Source organism: Microtus oregoni, unplaced genomic scaffold (genome assembly GCF_018167655.1).
Source record: "Microtus oregoni isolate MIOR12 unplaced genomic scaffold, Mior012 000019F_ref0000042, whole genome shotgun sequence".
NCBI lineage: Eukaryota > Metazoa > Chordata > Mammalia > Rodentia > Cricetidae > Microtus > Microtus oregoni.
In genome coordinates, this window is record NW_024543078.1 from 36,811,160 (window position 1) to 36,831,300 (window position 20,141).

The window sequence follows — 20,141 nt, forward strand, 5'->3', positions numbered from 1 at the left end:
TGATTGAGGTCTTTAATCCATTTGGACTTGAGTTTTGTGCACGGTGAGAGATATGGGTCTATTTTCATTCTTCTACAGGTTGACATCCAGTTGTGCCAGCAGCATTTGTTGAAGATGCTTTCTTTCTTCCATTGTATACTTTTAGCTCCTTTATCGAAAATGAGGTGTTCATAGGTTTGTGGGATAAAATCCGGGTCTTCTATATGATTCCATTGGTCGACTTCTCTGTTTTTATGCCAGTACCACACTGTTTTCATCACTGTAGCTCTGTAATAGAGTTTGAAGTCAGGGATGGCAATGCCTCCAGAAGATCCTTTATTGTATAGGATTGTTTTGGCTATCCTGGGTTTTTTGTTTTTCCAAATAAAGTTGATTATTGTCCTTTCCAGATCTGTGAAGAATTTTGATGGGATCTTAATGGGGATTGCATTGAATCTATAAATTGCCTTTGGTAGAATTGCCATTTTTACTATGTTGATCCTCCCAATCCAAGAGCAAGGGAGGTCCATCCATTTTTTGGTATCCTCTTCAATTTCTTTCTTCAATGCCTTAAAGTTCTTATCAAATAGATCTTTCACTTCCTTGGTTAGATTTACCCCAAGATATTTTATGCTGTTTGTGGCTATCATGAATGGTGAAGCTTCTCTGATTTCCCTCTCTGCTTCCATATCCTTTGTGTATAAGAGGGCGACTGATTTTTTGGAGTTGATCTTGTATCCTGCCACATTACTAAAGCTGTTTATCAGCTGTAAAAGTTCTTTGGTGGAGTTTTGGGGGTCGCTTATGTACACTATCATATCATCTGCAAATAACGAAAGTTTAACTTCTTCCTTTCCAATTCGAATCCCCTTGATCCCATTATGTTGTGTTATTGCTATTGCTAGAACTTCAAGCACTATATTGAAGAGGTATGGCGAGAGTGGACAGCCTTGTCGTGTTCCTGAGTTAAGTGGGATGGCTTTGAGTTTCTCTCCGTTTAATTTGATGTTAGCTGTCGGCTTGCTGTATATAGCTTTTATTATATTTAGGTATGACCCTTGTATCCCTAATCTCTCCAAGACTTTTAACATAAATGGATGTTGAATTTTGTCAAATGCTTTTTCAGCATCTAATGAAATGATCATATGGTTTTTTTCTTTCAGTTTATTTATATGCTGGATTACATTGATAGATTTTCGTATGTTGAACCAGCCCTGCATCTCAGGAATGAAGCCTACTTGATCATAATGGATAATTTTTCGGATGTGTTCTTGGATTCGGTTTGCCAGTATTTTGTTGAGGATTTTTGCGTCGATATTCGTGAGTGAGATTGGCCTGTAATTCTCTTTCCTGTTTGAGTCTTTGTGTGGTTGGTATCAGAGTAACTGTAGCTTCATAAAAGGAATTTGGTAATGACCCTTCTGATTCTATATTGTGGAATACATTAAGGAGTATAGGTATTAGGTCTTCTTGGAAGTTCTGGTAGAATTCCGCATTGAAACCATCTGGTCCTGGGCTTTTTTTGGTAGGGAGGTTTTTGATAACGGCTTCTAATTCTTCGCGACTGACAGGTCTGTTTAGATTGTTCACCTGGTCCTGGTTTAATTTTGGTAAATGGTATTTATCTAAAAAAGTGTCCATTTCTTTTACATTTTCCAGTTTTGTGGCATACAGGCTTTTGTAGTAAGATCTAATGACTCTCTGAATTTCCTCTGTGTCTGTGGTTATGTCCCCCTTTTCATTTCTGATCTTATTAATTTGCGTGTTCTCTCTCTGTCGTTTGATTAGTTTGGATAGGGGTTTATCAATCTTGTTGATTTTCTCCAGGAACCAGCTTTTTGTTTCATTGATTCTTTGGATTGTTTTCTGTGTTTCTATTTTGTTGATTTCAGCCCTCAGTTTGATTATTTCCAGTCTTCTACTCCTCCTAGGTGAGTCTGCTTCTTTTTTTTCTAGAGCTTTCAGGTGGGCTGTTAAGTCTCCAATATGTGCTTTCTCTGTTTTCTTTAGGTGTGCACTTAGTGCTATGAACTTTCCTCTTAGGACTGCTTTCATAGTGTCCCATAAGTTCGAGTATGTTGTTTCTTTATTTTCATTGAATTCAAAGAAGACTTTAATTTCTTTCTTTATTTCTTCCTTAATCCAGGTATGGTTCAGTAGTTGACTGTTCAGTTTCCATGAGTTTGTAGGCTTTCTGGGGGTAGCATTGTTGTTGAATTCTAACTTTAATCCATGGTGATCTGATAAGACACAGGTGGTTACTAATATTTTTTTGTAACTGTGTAAGTTAGCTTTGTTACCGAGTATGTGGTCAATTTTCGAGAAGGTTCCATGAGCTGCAGAGAAGAAGGTATATTCTTTCCTCTTTGGGTGGAATAATCTATAGATGTCTGTTAAGTCCATTTGCTTCATTACCTCCATTAATTCTCTAATTTCTCTGTTAGGTTTCAGTCTGATTGACCTGTCCATTGGTGAGAGAGGAGTGTTGAAGTCTCCTACTATTAGTGTGTGCGGTTTGATGGCTGCCTTGAGTTTTAGTAATGTTTCTTTTACGTACGTGGGTACTTTTATATTAGGGGCATAGATATTCAGGATTGAGACTTCTTCCTGATGAATTGTTCCTGTTATGAGTATAAAATGTCCCTCTCCATCTCTTCTGATTGATTTAAGTTTGAAGTCAACTTTGTTAGAAATTAGTATGGCCACACCTGCTTGTTTCTTAGGTCCATTTGCTTGATAAGCCTTTTCCCAGCCCTTTACTCTGAGTAGGTGCCTATCTTTGTGGTTGAGGTGTGTTTCTTGTAGACAGCAGAATGTTGGATCCTGTTTTCGTATCCAATCTCTTAGCCTGTGCCTTTTTATAGGTGAGTTGAGCCCATTGATATTAAGTGATATTAATGACCAGTGGTTGTTAACTCCGGTCACTTTTTTAGTAGTAGGGTTAGTGTGTTTCCCTTCTTTGAGTTGCGCTGGTGAAGGGTCTCTAGATGTCTGAGTTATTGTGGTCATTGTTGGGCTCCTTGGTTAGTGATTTTCCTTCTATTATTTTCTGTAAGGCTGGATTTGTGGCTACATATTGTTTAAATTTGTTTTTATCCTGGAAAATTTTGTTTTCTCCCTTTATAGTGAACGAAAGCTTGGCTGGATATAGTAGTCTGGGCTTGCATCCATGGTCTCTTAGTTTTTGGAGTAAAACATCTATCCAGGACCTTCTGGCTTTCATGGTTTCCATAGAGAAGTCAGGTGTAAGTCTGATAGGTTTACCTTTATAAGTAACTTGGCCTTTTTCCTTTGCGGCTCTTAATATTCTTTCTTTATTCTGTATATTTTGTGTTTTGATTATTATATGGCAAGGGGATTTTTTTTTTTGATCCAGCCTATTTGGTGTTCTGTATGCTTCTTGAACCTTCATAGGTACATCTTCTTCAGGTTGGGAAAGTTTTCTTCTATAATTTTATTAAGTATATTTTCTTGACCGTTGAGCTGCACTTCTTCTCCTTCTTCTACTCCAATTATTCTTAGGTTTGGTCTTTTTATTGTGTCCCATATTTCCTGAATGTTTTGTGATGAGAGTTTGTTGGACTTGCTGTTTTCTTTGATCAGTGCATTTATTTTCTCTATGTTATCCTCAGAATCTGAGATTCTTTCTTCTATCTCTTGTATTCTGCTTGTTATGCTTGTTTCTGTAGTCTCTATTCGTTTACCTAGATTTTCCATGTCCAGCCGGCCCTCTGTTTGTGTTCTCTTCTTTGCCTCCATTTCAGTTTTCAAGTCATGAACTGTTTCCATTATCTGCTTGATTGTTTTTCCTTGGTTTCCTAGGGTATCATTCACTGATTTACTCAAGTCCTTGAACTTTCTGTTATACTTCTCATCCATTTCTATAAGGGCGTTTTTTATATGCTGTTTAAGGGTGTTAATCACTTTCATGAAGTCCGTTTTTTCTACTTCTTCTTGATTAAGGTGTTCATGTCCTCCTGTTGTGAGGTCGCTGGCTTCTGGTGGTTTCGTGTTGTTTTTCAGATTGTTGGGTGAATTCTTGCATTGGCGTCTGCCCATCTCTTCCTCCCAATACTCCCCTATGGATCTTCTTTTACAGGATCAGGTCTTCTTGCCCACTGATGTACCTTCACAGTGATGTCACTCCCCAGTGATGTTTCTCCTGGTGTCCAGATAGGATCTCCTTGCTACTTGGTTAGCTCGCAAACAAAGGGCCCACCCTGCTTGCTGCAGGCAGGCTATGGGGACAAAGGAGCTACCACCCTCCCCTTTGCCCTCCCAATTCGGGTTCGGTCCCAGCGCCCGAGCAGGCTGAGCAGGGAGGCGCTATGCCGCCAAAGCTCTATATATGTTTTTCTTAGGGTTCACCGTGTTACTTAGCTTCTCTAGGATCATGAACTATAGGCTCAGTATCTGTTGTTTATAGCTGGTATCCACTTATGAGTGAGTACATACTATATTCATCTTTTTGGGTCTGGGTTACCTCACTCAGGATGGTGTTTTCTAGTTCCATCCATTTGCATGCACAATTCAAGATGCCATTGTTTTTTTTTTTTTCCGCTGAGTAGTACTCTAATGTGTATATATTCCACACTTTCTTCATCCATTCTTCCATTGAAGGGCATCTAGGTTGTTTCCAGGTTCTGACTATTATAAATAATGCTGATATGAACATAGTTGAGCAAATGTCTTTGTAGTATGATTGGGCATCTTTTGGGTGTATACCCAAGAGTGGTATTGCTGGGTCCTGAGGTAGGTTGATTCCCAGTTTTCTGAGAAACCACCATACTGATTTCCAAAGTGCTTGTACAAGTTTGCATTCCCACATACTCCACATCCTCTCCAGCATAAGCTATTGTAGTAAAAGGCCCCTTGTTTGTTCCTGACTGCTCAGAGCTGAAATAATCACACAGAATTTAAATCACTGCTTGGCCAATCACTTAATCATATTGCTAGCTAGCTCTTACATCTAGAGTTAACCCATTTCCATTCTTTTATATTTTACCACGAGGCTCGTGGCCTACCAGCAAGGTTCCAACATGTCTGTTTCTGGTGGAGGCTCCATGGCTTCTCCCTCACTCTGCCTTCTTCTTCCAGGATTGTTTAGTTTTCCCCACCTAGCTAAGTTCTGCCTTGCTATAGACCAAGGCAGTTTTCTTTATTCATTAACCAATAAAAGCAACAGATAAACAGAAGGACCTTCCACACCATTTCCCCTCTTCTATCTGTACTCTTTTAAAGACTTTAAAAAAAAACACATTTATTTCTTTTTATAACTCCCTGTACTCTTTTCCTTCTCTCTCCCAAGCTTACATACATTTATCCAACACTGTGACTCATTTAGAGGTCTTTTATGTCTGAATCTGTCCTATTTGTGTGTCTGTAATTCTTTTCTGTCCAGGAGCCTTCTTAAAATACTAAGTGCTTCTAAGGCTGCTTTGCCTTTTGGCTCTGCCCAGTCCAGCATAGCAGATTGGAGGTCTGTTTAGCATGAGCCATGCTCACAGCCCCATTTTCAGGCACACAGCATGTCTATGTTGTCATTTAGCAAGTTGTAGCAGTCTGCTCACAAACCCATTTAAATGCTTGGTCTCCTGAAAGAGCCAGAGTTCGTGCTGGCAGCATGGCCTAGGAAGCTGCCATTTCAAAACTGTGTGGCTTTTTTTCTGCTACTGCTGAGTCAGGAAAACCTCTCTTAAAGGAGCTGTAGCATGCCACTAGCAAGCAAATTCCACCTAGCAAAAAAATGCGACTAAACTTTGTTTTTTAGTGTCTAGAATTCCTTTCCAAGCTTTCTCAGGTTTAATGTGGATTTAGTTGGCCACATTGGTGGTTCAGTAGGCTGCTTTTTTTATCTTATTGACTGTGTCCTTTGCTTTATAGAAGCTTCTCAATTTCAAGAGGTCCCATTTATTTATTGTTGCTCTCAGTGTCTATGCTACTGTCAACCAGGATTTTTCAAAAATGTATTTGTTGTTTAAGTGTCAGAGGCAGAGTCTCATGTAGCTCAGGATGGTCCCAAACTCATGGGGTAACCTAGACGTGCTTTGAAATGGTCAAACCTCCTGTCCAGGCCTCCCAAATGCTGGGATTACAGCTATGTGTCAACACACCCAGTTGTCAACCACAATCCTTTAGATTTTTAAAAGTTACATTTATTTACTGTATGTGCTTCTCTCTGTGTGAATGTGTCTGTTTTTCTCTGTGTGTCTATCTGTGTGTGTGTGTGTGTGTGTGTGTGTGTGTGTGTGTGTCTGTCTGTCTGTCTCTGTCTTTCTCTTTCTTTGTGTATGTCCTCTGTGGAACTTGTGGAGGTCAGACGACAGTTTGCGGGAGTTGGTTCTCTCCTTCCATCGTGTAGGTCTTGGAAATTGAACTCAGCTCTTCAGGCTTAGCATCAGGAACCTTCATCCATGAGACATATTAACGGCTCTCAACCAGACTTTTTAGGAAGAAACAAAGCATTTTATAAACACCATGAGCAGGAGCGCCACTCCAGACAGCGATCTGAGTTTGAGGATGTGTTCCTGAATTCTAGGCTCCTTGCAGAACTGCACTAGAAGCCACCGAAATGAAAACAAAACAAATGTAATTAACAAAGTAAAAATGAACCCTTGCTGCTGGCACAGAGTAGATTGAACATGATCCATCTAGAGGGAAGAGGAAGAATAGAGCTGGACTCCAAGGCCAGGAATTCCCCTGGGCTGCAAGACTCTGAGAGGCCCTGAGCCCCAGATTTATACAGCCCACTACATGATTTCCAAATAGTACAAATAAAATAGAAACTGAAAAATTGAAGACCTTGAATTTTTTTTGTTATGAGTAAAGTCTCCGTTTATTTGAATGCTCTGTAACTAGAAAAGCTAATCTCTATTTTCATTTTCTCAGATGTTCTTGATATTTTAAATTTTAAAAAATATTATACTAGCATAATTATTTATGCAGAATGATGGGTTTCATTGTGGATTCTCTTTATGTATGTAATTCAATCTGATCATAGTCACTCCGTTGCCCCTCCTGTCCCCTCCTCTGGCCCACGCCCCTCTTCTTCTCACCCAAACCCCCTTTTTCTTTCATGCCTGCTTTTGTTTGTGTTGGTGGCGCCAGGAGTTTTGTTAGAGCTGCTCACGTGGGAGATGAGGGGTTGTTTTTAGGAGTGTCAGTAACTCACCAAACCCAGGACGACAACGTTGTGACAAGGTTACCACCCAAGTGCCAGGCTTCATTTGAACTTCAACCGCCTGTCCAGTCTTGACTTTCCTCTATTTTGTAATGCAATTCTGAATTCTACACTGTATTAGTGATTATCTATGTCCATGTATTAGTCAGGGTTCTCTGGAGGAACAGGACTGATAACCTATGAATATGTAATACAAAGGAAGGATTTATGAGATTGGCTTATATGCAGTTTGGTCTGCATAGCTCAACATTGTCTGTCTGTACACCAGGAAGACTGCGGCCCCCATGTCTGCTCAATCCACAGGACGAGATGTCTCAGTAGTCCTGACTTGGTGCTGCAGGCCTGGAGGGTCCCTGGAGAGTTCATGTTGGAAGGCTGAAGAAGCTGGGTGTGGATGTCAGTAGAGAATGGCAGCTACAGTAGGAGCAACAGAATAGATGCACTCACCAGCACGGTGTAAAGGAGGGCAGGCAAAGGCAGCTCTGGTTTACCCTCAACTATTTTTATATCTGGGCTGCCAAGGGAAGGGTCTGCTCATTCTGGGGGAGCCTACCCTTATTAATCCTTTCAGGAAATACCTTCACAGACCCACCCAGAGGTGTGTGCTATTTGGCAAGCTTAACAATCACAGTCTGTAATTGTGTTTATGCTTCTTCTGATAAATATATTACCTCTCACCCATTTATTCCTACAGTCCTTTGCTTGAACCTGAACAGACTGCTGGGTATTTGTTATATACACAGTATATATATATATATATATATATATATATATATATATATATGCATATGAATATGATATATATATATATATATATATATATATATATATATATATATACTGGACTGTGGTCTATACTATGCCCAGTGGATAACTTACAGTGCAACCCTGATATCACAAACTGGCCTGGCTTCTTCCATCTCCACTATGCATGAGGCACTTTTGTTTGCTGTGTTTCCACAGAAACCTCTGGAGCTGTTGATCCTCTCTCTTTTCTGATATTGGGTCCAGGACTCACTGTTTTGACTTTTGGGTATAAGGAGTCTAACTCTTTATTGTGTCTGCCAGTTTTACATTAGGCCTTTGCCTGTTTCTCTGCCTTCCCTGCTCCCCAGCTCTCCTGCTCCCCTGCTCCCATTCCCCTCCTCCCCTGCTCCCTTACTCCCCTGTTCCCCTCTTCTCCTGTTCCCTTACTTCCCTGCTCCCCTACTCCCCTGTTCCCCTACTCCCCTGTTCCCCTACTCCCCTGTTCCCCTACTCCCCTGCTCCCCTACTCCCCTGCTCCCCTACTCCTCTGCTCCCCTACTCTTCTGTTCCCCTACTCCCCTGTTCCCCTACTCCCCTGCTCCCCTACTCCTCTGCTCCCCTACTCCTCTGTTCCCCTACTTCCCTGTTCCCCTCTTCTCCTGCTCTCCTGCATTGTGATGCTGGGGCCTTTCCAGGTCTCTGAAAGCCTTGTGAATTTTCCTGGTCTTCCAAGTTTGGCTTATCCAAAACCAGTCTGCCTAGCATGGTGCTATTGGTTAGTCACTATAACATTTAACACCCAGTCTCCATCCTAAAATTAAATCCACGATGTGAGGCTTGCGACAGACACCCCCAGCACTGCCAAGTCTGTGCTCAGAGCACCTTTCCTCTCGTGCCAGCATGGGAGCTGGGCCTGGCTTCAGCTCTGCCCGGCAAGTTCTCTAAGGGGCGTGGCCAAAGCAGAGCAAATCAGAAAGGTAAAGCAGTCTTCAGATAGGGGATTGATTTGTTGGGTGTTGTGATGGCTGTTCTGATGTCAGCTTGGCACAATGTAGGATTACCTGGAGAAGGGCTCTGGAAATTTCTGTGAAAGATCATCTTAATTGCATTAATTGCTGTGGAAAATAATTATGTTAGTTACAGCAGGCAGCATCGTTCGCTGGTCTTTCAGTAGCATGCATCTGTTTGTCTATTGCTTTCTGCTTTCTGATGTGGATGTGAAGTGATCAGCTGGTTCAGACCCCTGCCGCCCTAACTTTCCCACCATGATGGACAGGACCTTGAACCCTGAGCCAAAATAAACCTTAAATTATCCCCTCAGGGTGTTTTCATCAGTGACACAGAAGAGACTAAGATGGAAGCTGGTACTGGAAGCAAGGCCGTTTCTGTATGAACCTGACCTCTGGCTTTTGGGCCTTTGGGGATGTTTTGTAGGAGGAACGTGGAAGACCTTGAATGCTGTCAGCAGAGCTTGACGGACCATTCTATTGGAGCCTAGAAGACAAGAGCGCTGAGAGAAACATGGATGGAGGTTTCAGAGAATTAACTAGGGGCCATAAACGTATTCTTGCCAAGAGTCTGCTTTTATTCTGCCATGTTGTGAGAACCTGAAGTGAAGTAAACCAACAAACAATGGGCCAGTTTATTTCAGACGAAACTTTAGGACAGGAGAGCATTCGTGCTGGAGCTGATGTCATCCATGCTGTTAAAGATCTGAATTGCGAGAACCTTCCTGGGCTGCACAAGGAGAGGGGGACAGGGAAGGTGTCTGGGGGCAAAACTCCATCAGGTGCGTCTAAGGTCATTTAAATCAAGACAGCCTAAGCTGCTCCTTGGAAGCAACTGCCTAAGAAAGTGTCTCCCAGCGTCAACACACTTAGACTTGATACAGTTGTGGTTCAGGGTGGCCACATCCTGAGTTGGTAGGAGAGCTTGTCGGCAGCATCCATGTGGTTGCTGGTTATGAAGGCATGGAGGATACAAGATTGAGGGGGATCGTGGAGAGCTGCAGAGGCCAGGGACTCTGCAGCAAGGTTAGTGCCTTGCAGAAAGCACCTGAGGGTCGTAGGATATCTGCCAAGGAAAACTGCTGGCATAGGCTGGATGCCCCCACCCCGCCACGGCCCCCGATAGAATCTATGTGTGTCGTGGGCAGCAGAGCTGGAAGGGTAGCACTTCGGAGACTTCTGGAGCTCTGTTGATTACATTATGAGCCAAAATAACCTTTTCCCTTAAGCAAAGAACAAGAGCTTCCTTCTTCCATGTCCTTTATATAGGACTAGAATCTGGGCCGCTGGAAGGTCTGGCCCAGATTAAAGGTGGATCTTTTCACCTCAAAAGATCTGGATTAAGTGTGGGTCTTTCTACTTCTGATGATTTAGTTAAGAAAAATCTGTCACAGGTGTACCCAGCCACTTGGGTTTTAGTTGGCTCCAGATGTAGTCAAGATGGCAGACCACCAGAATACTGGGCACAGCAGTAAATTGCCAAGTGAATTCATCCCCCTGGCAGTAGTAGACGCTTGCCAACTGTTCTTCCCTCTGTAACAGCCGAGATCTGGGGTTCCCATGGAGTTCTGGATTTTCTTCAAGTGTCCAAGGGAGTGAGTTAAAGTGAATTCATTCACGACAGTTAGATCTCGGCTTTTAGACACAGGCCCAGCTGGAGATAATACAGTCTTTTGTCCCCACTATTTCTCCTCTGGTGCTGTGAGCTCCCCAGTCTCGTCACTGACATGAGGTGGCATCCCATTAGCCCTGTCACTGCCTTGAGCAACAGTGATAGCATCTTTGCTCTGTGGCTTTCTTGGTGAAACAGAATGACAGTCTCGAGAACAGCACCATTCCAGGGTTACTTCAAAGCAGAAGGTACCCTTGGGTCCTCCCCTTTGAGCTCCTGACCTCCAGTCTCTGCTCTAGTGGCAACATCTCCTTCTTTGCTTCCAAGACTTAGTGGGAAGATCCTGGCCTGAAGCCGCAGACCTGTTCTGCCTGTTGGGGATCTCCATTTCCTAGTGTCACAGCTTGAGGGCTCAGAGCACAGTCACATGCCACCTTACATCCCTTCCACCTCTCCGCACAGTAGGCAGACAGGCCTCAGAGTCCTCCTTGACCCACCCAAACAGGTCGTCCCAATAAGGCATTCTTTCCCGCTGGTGACCCCAGGGCATGTCCCAGCTCCGGGGGTGGAGATGAAGATTTCTTTAAGAGTTTCTTCTGCCTGGAAGTTTTGGGTTCGGGAGCTTCACCTCATACCTTCTCTTGAATCCCACAGAAACCAGGGTGAAATGGCCCACACCTGCCGTGGAACCATCAACCTGGCCTCTGCACACATCGACACAGAGGACTCCTGTGGAATCTTGCTATGCAATGGGGCAAGGACCTACCACCTCAAGGCCGGCTCCGAGGTGGACCGGCAGCAGTGGATCACCGTCCTGGAGCTGGCCAAGGCCAAGGCTATCCGCGTGATGAAAACTCAGTCAGGTAGTGCCCACTCAGCACGGGGTGTGTGTGTGACTGGAGCTGGCCAAGGCCAAGGCTATCTGCGTGATGAAAACTCAGCCAGGTAGTGCCCACTCAGCACGGGGTGTGTGTGACTGGTGCCATGGTGTCCCACCAGAGGAAGTGGGAATCAAAAGCATTTGAGAACAGCAGTGACCAGGAAACCCAAGGGAGTCTGGTCCAGTTCAGAAGGCCCAAGGCCTGCATGTGCCCTTCCCACTTGGTCAGGTGTACCCTCCACAGTGAGGGAGGGGCTCTACCAAGGTGTTTGTGGATGGCTGACCTGGGCACAGACAAGCTTCCAGTGCCAGGGGCTATGTATGCCTTCTTTTGAATAAGAATGATTTTGAGGACTTTAATAAATGTTTCAGATATTGTAATAACCCAGGCCCAGTATTGGATGGGGGTCCAGGAGGACCTCAGACTCGATTTCCCCAGTGACTACATAGTGAGCACTGAGGATGGTTTCCCCTTCTAGCTTGGCCAGGCAAGACATCAACTCCGACGGTCCAAACTATTTTACATTCTTAAATTGATTTTTGTTTTTAGAGACAGGGTTTCTCTGTGAAACAATCCCTGCTATCTCACTCTGTAGACCAGGTTGGCTTTGAACTCACAGAGATCTGCCTGCCCCTGCCTCCTGAGTGCTGGGATTAAAGACACCACCACCACCCAGCTAATTTTTAAATATACGCTACCGGATATGATTTATAAGCTCATAGCTCTAAAATCCCGTGAGGAAAACCCATATTGGACTCCTGCCCCCAGCTCCCTACCTTGGTCTCTGACTGGAGGCCACCAGAGGTGCGAGAGGTGGCGACTTTGCACACGTTCTCCAGGAGATACTTGTCTAAAATGAAACACTCCCCTGCCTTTCCGTTTAGCTGTTTATCCTAAATGTGTCCCTGTTAGTACATAAAAGCGTTGCCTTGGTTTTTCACTGTATAGAGGTACCATAGTTCCTTTAACCTGTTGTCTGGGGATGAGCCATTAGGCTGTTTCTTAAGATTTATGTACTTTATGAGTATGAGTGTTTTGCCTACATGTCTGTTCAAAGTGTGTGTGTGTGCGCGTGTGTGTGTGTGTGTGTGTGTGTGTGTGTGTGTGTGATGTGTATGTGTGTGGTGTTTCAGCATCCAGAAAAGGGCTCCATCTTCTGGGACTGGAGATGGGCAATTGTTAGACTTTATGTGGGTGCTAGGAACCGAGCCCAGGTCCTCTAAAAGAGCAGCAATTACTTTTAACTTCTGAGACATCTCTCTAACCTGAAACTGTTTCCTTATTTTTCTGCGCTGCACAGTGGCCCAGGGAGTGGCCTGCAGGTGTCTTACTTCAAGCATGCATATGTGCAGATTTGACACGGCAGTGGAGGAGGCTGGGAGCGGATTTAATGCAAGGGCTGTGTTAGATTGCTTAGGGCAGCTGTAGAGAGATGGTGGGCAGAAAGAGAGGCTCAGTAGGACCTTAGGCAGGACCATGTTTACTCACAGGGAGGGGACACTTCTGTTACCCACTCGGGCAGATGGCCAAAATGCCCCCAGGAGATAGAATGTAGCCCTTCCTTTGTCAGGGTGGAAATGCCTTCCATAGTCTGCGAGGGAAGCTGGGAAGTGTAGTCTTTCAGCAGGGAGCATTTGGGCTGTGCTGGGCCCTGTGATTGCCTGTGGACGACCACTGTGGTGACAATGGGGTGGGCACTCAGGTCAGCCTTGCTGTTCAAGTGAGGAAACCTGCCACTCATGGAGGAACTTGCTTCCTCTTTTCTCTGAATGAATGACTACAATAGCTTCTAAAATTGGTGGATAGGCAATATTTATTAGATTAACTATTTACATTTATTTATTGTGTGAATTGTGTGGTGTTTATGTATGTGTTTTTTTGTGTGTGGTGCATGTGTGTGTGGCGTATATGTAGGTGCATGAGTGCCACTGTATCATGTGTGTGTGGTGTATATGTGTGTATATGTGTGAATGTGTGTGTAGTGTATATGTGTGTATATGTGTGTGTGTGTGGTACATAACTGTGTATATGTGTGAATGTGTGTGTGGTGTATATGTGTGTATATGTGTGTTTATGTGTGTATGGTGTATGTGTGTGGTACATAAGTGTGTATATGTGTGTATGCGTGCATGGTGTATATGTGTATATATGTGTGTGTGTGGTGTATATGTAGGTGTATGAGTGCCACTGTGTTGTGTGTGTTATGCCCAAATCCGCAAAGTCCCCACAAAAGCCAACAAGGAGACCGAGTTCCATATGTAAAAGCAAAAATTTTAAGCAAGTTTGCAAACTCGGTCTCTCCATATGTCCAACGGATTGGAATAAACAGAGAGACCTGAGCTCAGTTAGAATTGGGTTTTTATAGTAGTAAAGGTGCGGGTGAGGGGTCTCTGAGGTTCAGGACCCCTGATTGGCTGACAGTTGTCTCGGGGTGTCCTGGTGAGTGTGTGCTGCCAGGTGGTCCTATCTACATCGGGTTGGAACGTTAGGCATTTCCTTTGGATGGTCTGTTTTTGGGTGGTGCTTGGATAATCTCAAGTTTGTGGTTCTTCCTGCAGCCAGGTATTGCTTCAGGGTAAACTACTGAGACTCAGGCCTTTTATTAAATTTATTGATAGCCGAGTTCTACTCTGGCAGGTGATAACGGTTGGAAGTAAAGAACTTCCTTTGGGTGACCTGCCCATACTTAGCTTATCATGGCTGGCTCCTACACTGTGGAGTTCAAAGTGTAAGAAAAAAAATCCTAAAATGGGCGGCTCTGCCGGCGCAAAGAAATCCAATTAGGTCAGATCAAACCAAATTAAAATGCCCATTGTTTTATTAAATACGGCGCTCTCAGGTGCCTGGCAGGGAGACAGGAAAGGGGGGAACACATGCAAACCAGGAACCACGTGTTCCTCCTCTGGGAGCCACTTAAATACCCTGTGGGAGTGGTCCTGGTCCCGCCCCCCCAAGGGAGGGGTGAGGACCTGGCATTCTGGGATTTGGAGTCCAGACCAATGCAATTCCAAGCCAGGAGCTGGGGCTACGCCCCCGACTTAACACAGAGGTTCATCTTGTGGGTTCCAGGATGGAAGAACTCAGCTAAAGTCCCACTACCTGCTGAACCTAAGAGGACAGTCCCATTCAAACCAGCACATTCCACTCCCTGGCCCCACAGACGTGTAGCCTTATTGTACTGCAGAATTCACTCACTCCATCTTCAAAAGTCCCCATAGTTTTTCACAGTCTCCTCACTGTTAAAAGTCTGAAGTCCAGAGTCTCGTCTGAGACTCAAGGCAAGCTCTCAATTGGAACTCCCTGTGAAATCCAAAAAGCACATTACATGCTTTCAACGCGCAGTGCCAAAGAATATACGTTATCTTTCCAGACCGGAAGAATGGGAACACAGTGAGGAAATGCCGAGCCAAAGTTAGGGTTTCTATTGCAGCGACGAAACACCACGACCCAAAACCAAGTCGGGGAGGAAAGGATTGACTTGGCTTACCCTACCAGATCATAGTCCCTCATCAGAGGAAGTTAGAACAGGAACTCAAGCTGGGCTGGAACCAAGAGCTGATGCAAAGGCCACGAAGGGGAGCTGCTCACTGACTTGCTTCTCTTGGCTTGTTCAGCCCACCTTCTTATAGAACCCAGGACCATATGCAGCCAGCGAAGGCACCACCCACCATGAGCTGGTCCCTCCCGCATTGATCGCTGAGAAAATGCCTTACAGGTGGATCTCATGGAGGCTTTTCCTCGGCTGAGCTCCTTTCTCCCTGATGACTCTAGCTTGCATTAAGTTGAAACATAAAACCAGCCAGTACCCAAACTAGACCAAAACTCAGCAAGGCAAACTCCAAATCCTGTAGCTCCATGTCTGATGTCAGGGGCTTAGATGGCTCTGCTTGTTAGGATCCAGGCTTTCTGCTGGCCTGGCCTCTGGCAGGATGTACCCAGGCTGTATGCTGACCAGACTAATCTGTACACAGGCGCAAAGGTCCCTTTAAGAGACAAGCTCCACCCCTTCTTCCCTGCAGTTCTGAAGAGGCAGGTCTCTATCTTTTTCCCTTCTCTCTCTCTCTCTCTCTCTCTCTCTCTCTCTCTCCCTCTCCCTCTCCCTCTCTCCCTTCCCTCCCTCTCCTTACTCTCTCAATAAACTCCACACTCAAGTTCTCTCTGCATGGCATATTCTGTCACCCACCGTGGTTTGGGCCCAACCGCAAAGGTTCCTCTCTGTTCTTAACACTGCCTTACGGTATTGCTTCTCTCCCAGGCTGGTTCCCCTCCCTCTGTGCAGCTCTCCTCCGCTGACATCCTGCAGCACTGCCACCTCTAATATCTTGGGGTCTCCAGCGCAGTCCAGGCCTCACTCCACAGCTTCACACAGTGGCCCCTCCAGGCTTTCGTGTATGGACTCCTGGTGCACACCCCCCTCAGTGACTCTCCCTAACCACAGAGGAAGATCCCACAACCCCTTGCTCCTGTATCCCTCACGACTCCAAAGCTAGACTTACATGGCCAGTGCTGCCAAGCCAGCTGTGTGCTTGGTGAGGAGCCTGCCCTTCTCCTTAAGTTACATTTGAATAAGCTTTGATTTGTGGAAACAGTTTTTAGGACCAGATAATTCCTGAGGCCTTTTCTTTTCATGAGTGGAAGCTTAGCTGGGTGGGGTCTTACCCTGAGGGCAGCACTCCCTTCATCTTGTGTGGGCCAGGCCTCCCCTCACCTCCTTCAGCACAAGCCTTGGCTCCAACATTCAATTTCCTGCTGTTCCTTTTCTCCCCAAACTACTTTGTATTTGTTTTGGCCTGTTATCATTTTAGGTTTGCTTAAGAGTTATCACTAATAATCACATGACCGAGCCAGTTTTAGGCTGTCTTGACATCTCCACTGTCAATATAATCCATCCCAAACTCATCAGCTTAGCCTCAGGCAGATTCTTAAGACAAAGGCAAAAAGCAGTCACATCCTCTGCCAAAATATCGTGAGAATGGACTTTAGCCCAGCGACTACTATTGCTCCTTTCTGAAGCCTCCTGACGGGGGGGGGGGGGGGGGGGGGCCTCCGTTGTCCACCTTGCTCCCAGCACTGCCATCTTCCAAGCCCCTACTACTGGCCCATTAACACTCTGCTTACAGTGTTCAACTGCTCTCCCTATTCTCCAAAAACAGCATGGCCAGGCCTGTCACAGCAAAACCCTACTCCCTCACACAACTTCTTCCTTGGTTATTTTTCTATTGCTGTGGAAAGACACCACGACCAAGGCAGCCTATAGAAGAAACAGTTTACTGGGAGCTCATGGATTCAGAGGGTGAGTCCATGACCATCATGGCAGGGAGCATGGCAGCGGCAGGCACACATGGTGCCGTAGCCACCGCTGAGAGCTTACATCTGACCCAAGACGGAGAGCCAGAAAGCAGACTGGGAATGAGGTGGGCTTAGGAAACCTCAAAGCCCATCCCACAGTGACACACCTCCTCAACAAGGCCACACCTCCCAGTCCTTCCCCAGTCCAACAGCTGGGGACCAAGCATTCAAATATATGAGCCTGTGGGAGGAGGGGCGGTCTCATTCAGAGCACCGCAAAGGGAAACTGGAACAAACTTTGAGACGATGGAGATGAGAACACGCAAGAGCAGCTCTCAGAAGTTTCTGCTGTAGAAACACAACCATGTGAAAAGGAGACTCAACAAACAGGAAGAACAGACCACAGTCACTAAAGCCAGACAAAAATGGAGCCATCTTGTTAGCTCAGCCTGCCCCTTAGAGTGCTGGTCAGACCCCATCACAGGAAGGAATCAGGCCACGCCCCTCTGCTCTCTTTCCTGGAGATTAATTTTGCATTAGCTCCTCTTCCATACCAACTTTGGCCCTTGTCTTGTTTCTTTTTTTTTAATTTATTTATTAAAGATTTCTGCCTCCTCCCCGCCACCGCCTCCCATTTCCCTCCCCCTCCCCCAAAAAACTCCCCCTCCCTCATCAGCCTGAAGAGCAGTCAGAGTTCCCTGCCCTGTGGTAAGGTGAGCATCCAAACAGCCTAGGCTCCCACAAAGCCAGTACGTGCAGTAGGATCAAAACCCAGTGCCATTGTTCTTGAGTTCTCAGCAGTCCTCATTGTCCGATATGTTCAGCGAGTCTGGTTTTATCCCATGCTTTTTCAGACCCAGTCCAGCTGGCCTTGGTGAGTTCCCGATAGAACATCCCCATTGTCTCAGTGTGTGGGTGCACCCCTCGCGGTCCTGAGTTCCTTGCTCGTGCTCTCTCTCCTTCTGCTCCTGATTTGGACCTTGGGATTTCAGTCCGGTTCTCCAATGTGGGACTCTGTCTCTGTCTCCTTTCATCGCCTGATGAAGGTTAATATCCAGGAGGATGACTATATGTTTTTCTTTGGGTTCACCTTCTTATTTAGCTTCTCTAGCATCACAAATTATAGGCTCAATGTCCTTTATTTATGGCTAGAAACCAATTATGAATGAGTACATCCCATGTTCCTCTTTTTGGGTCTGGCTTACCTCACTCAGGATAGTATTTTCTATTTCCGTCCATTTGCATGCAAAATTCAAGAAGTCATTGTTTTTTACTGCTGAGTAGTACTCTAATATGTATATATTCCATACTTTCTTCATCCATTCTTCCATTGAAGAGCATCTAGGTTGTTTCCAGGTTCTGGCTATTACAAACAATGCTGCTATGAACATAGTTGAGCATATACTTTTGTTGTATGATAGGACATCTCTTGGGTATATTCCCAAGAGTGGTATTGCTGGGTCCAGGGGTAGGTTGATCCTGAATTTCCTGAGAAACCGCCACACTGCTTTCCAAAGTGGTTGCACAAGTTTGCATTCCCACCAGCAATGGATGAGTGTACCCCTTACTCCACAACCTCTCCAGAAAAGGCTATCATTGGTGTTTTTGATTTTAGCCATTCTGACAGGTGTAAGATGGTATCTTAAAGTTGTCTTGATTTGCATTTCCCTGATTGCTAAGGAGGTTGAGCATGACCTTAAGTGTCTTTTGGCCATTTGAAGTTCTTCTGTTCAGAATTCTCTGTTCAGCTCAGTGCCCCATTTTATAATTGGGTTGATTAGCTTTTTACAGTCTAGTTTCTTGAGTTCTTTATATATTTTGGAGATCAGACCTTTGTCAGTTGCGGGGTTGGTGAAGATCTTCTCCCAGTCAGTGGGTTGCCTTTGTGTCTTAGTGACAGTGTGCTTTGCTTTGCCTTGTCTTATTTCTAACAGTTATTGCTACTGACCTTGCAGAAGTAAAGAGAACTATATATAGTTGGGTAACCTAGACGAGATGAAATGGGGAAATGTCTAAGCAAGATCACTGTGACGAGCTGCAAAAATCTTAACATTTGCAAAGAAGTGTGGCATGGGAATCAGATCTCACAGTAAAGAAAACCCAGGACCAGATGGCAGAGCTGGGGAATTCTACCAAGAACTTAAGGAAGCATACACACCAGTCCTATCAAAAAAAAAAAAAAGGAAAGAAACCGAATAAGAAGAAATAATTCTTATTGTGCAAAGCCATCCCTGACACCAAAATCCACCAAACTCTACAAGAAAAGAAAACTTGGCTTGTCATCCTATACGAGCACGGATGTAAACAACATTCAACAGTGACTTGTAAAGGATTGTGCTCCATTATCAAGTAGGATTTATTCCACAAGTTCAAGGAGGTTCAAAAGAAAAGCAGTCCATGTAATATACCAATTTGATTGACAAGGGCTGCACAGTCATCTCAAGCAATGCAAGGAAAGGAGTCGACGGATACCCACCACTCTTCCGCCGTACAAACTCAATAAGGGCTTGAGAGAAGGCTCGGTGGTTAAAGCCCTGACTGCTCTTCCAGAGGACCTGGGCTTGATGTGCAGCACCCACATGGTGGCTCACAGCCATCGGCAACGCCAGTTCCATAGATTCTAATGCCTTTCTCTGGTCTCCATACACCAGGCACGTATGTGGTGCACACACATACTCCAGGGCACAGAGAACCCGTGCACTTAATATCCACCGTGAGCTTGGGACCTAGCACTGAGCATAGCAGAGGGGTTAGAGCTCAACCATGGGTCTATTGTCGGCCTGTGTTCCATGGCACCCTCAGCAGATCTGCTAACCTCCTCGTGGGGAAGCGCTGAGGCGAGGTTTCTCTCTGCCTGGTACCACTGAGTTCTGGGCCAGTTCAGACTACATAGTGACACACAGTCTCTTACACACCGATGAAGAAAAACAGAAGTCAGGATGTGTGGATGAGGGCAGATGAGGGCACAGACCCGTTTCTATGGTACAGAGGGAATCAGGGCTGAGGGCCGTGAAGCTGGTTTCAGCTTAGCTTGAGAGACAAAGCAGAGCACCCGAGATGTGTGAGCCGGGACACAGAGAGGTTGCAGCTGAGAGCTGAGTCTTGTGGTGGCCCAGTGGCCTTGTCAGGGCTTGATACTGTCCTTCTGGCTAGCTTTTTGTTTCTTCAACTTCCCACTTTCCATGTTAGGTGGCACGCCATTGGTAGCACAGGCAGATCCCTCGGGTTGGGGCATGTCCAACACTGGCTAAGCGCCTTGGTCTCTCAGTGCCTATTTCCTTATCTTTGAAATAGGCAGTCGGTCAGGGTTAACCCCCAGTCCCCACCCACAGCCATAGGACCCTGGTTAAACCAGGTATTTCTGGCATCTAGTTCCCTTGTCTTGCTCAGCTTCTGGAAGGATTATTGGACAATATGCAGAAAGTGGCACCCTGTGGGTACAACAA

General features: G+C 45.3%; 1 protein-coding gene across 4 annotated transcripts in view; it reads left to right on the forward strand.

Moving 5' to 3' along the window:
• The window catches only part of LOC121459293 (oxysterol-binding protein 2-like), a 166,107-nt gene that overhangs the window by 33,093 nt on the left and 112,873 nt on the right, over positions 1 to 20,141 (forward strand). For all 4 annotated transcript variants that reach the window (XM_041668848.1, XM_041668845.1, XM_041668846.1 and 1 more), the window contains exon 2: positions 11,180 to 11,388. In XM_041668848.1, coding sequence (XP_041524782.1) covers positions 11,180 to 11,388 — 209 coding nt within the window. The remainder of the gene's footprint in view (positions 1 to 11,179; positions 11,389 to 20,141) is intronic.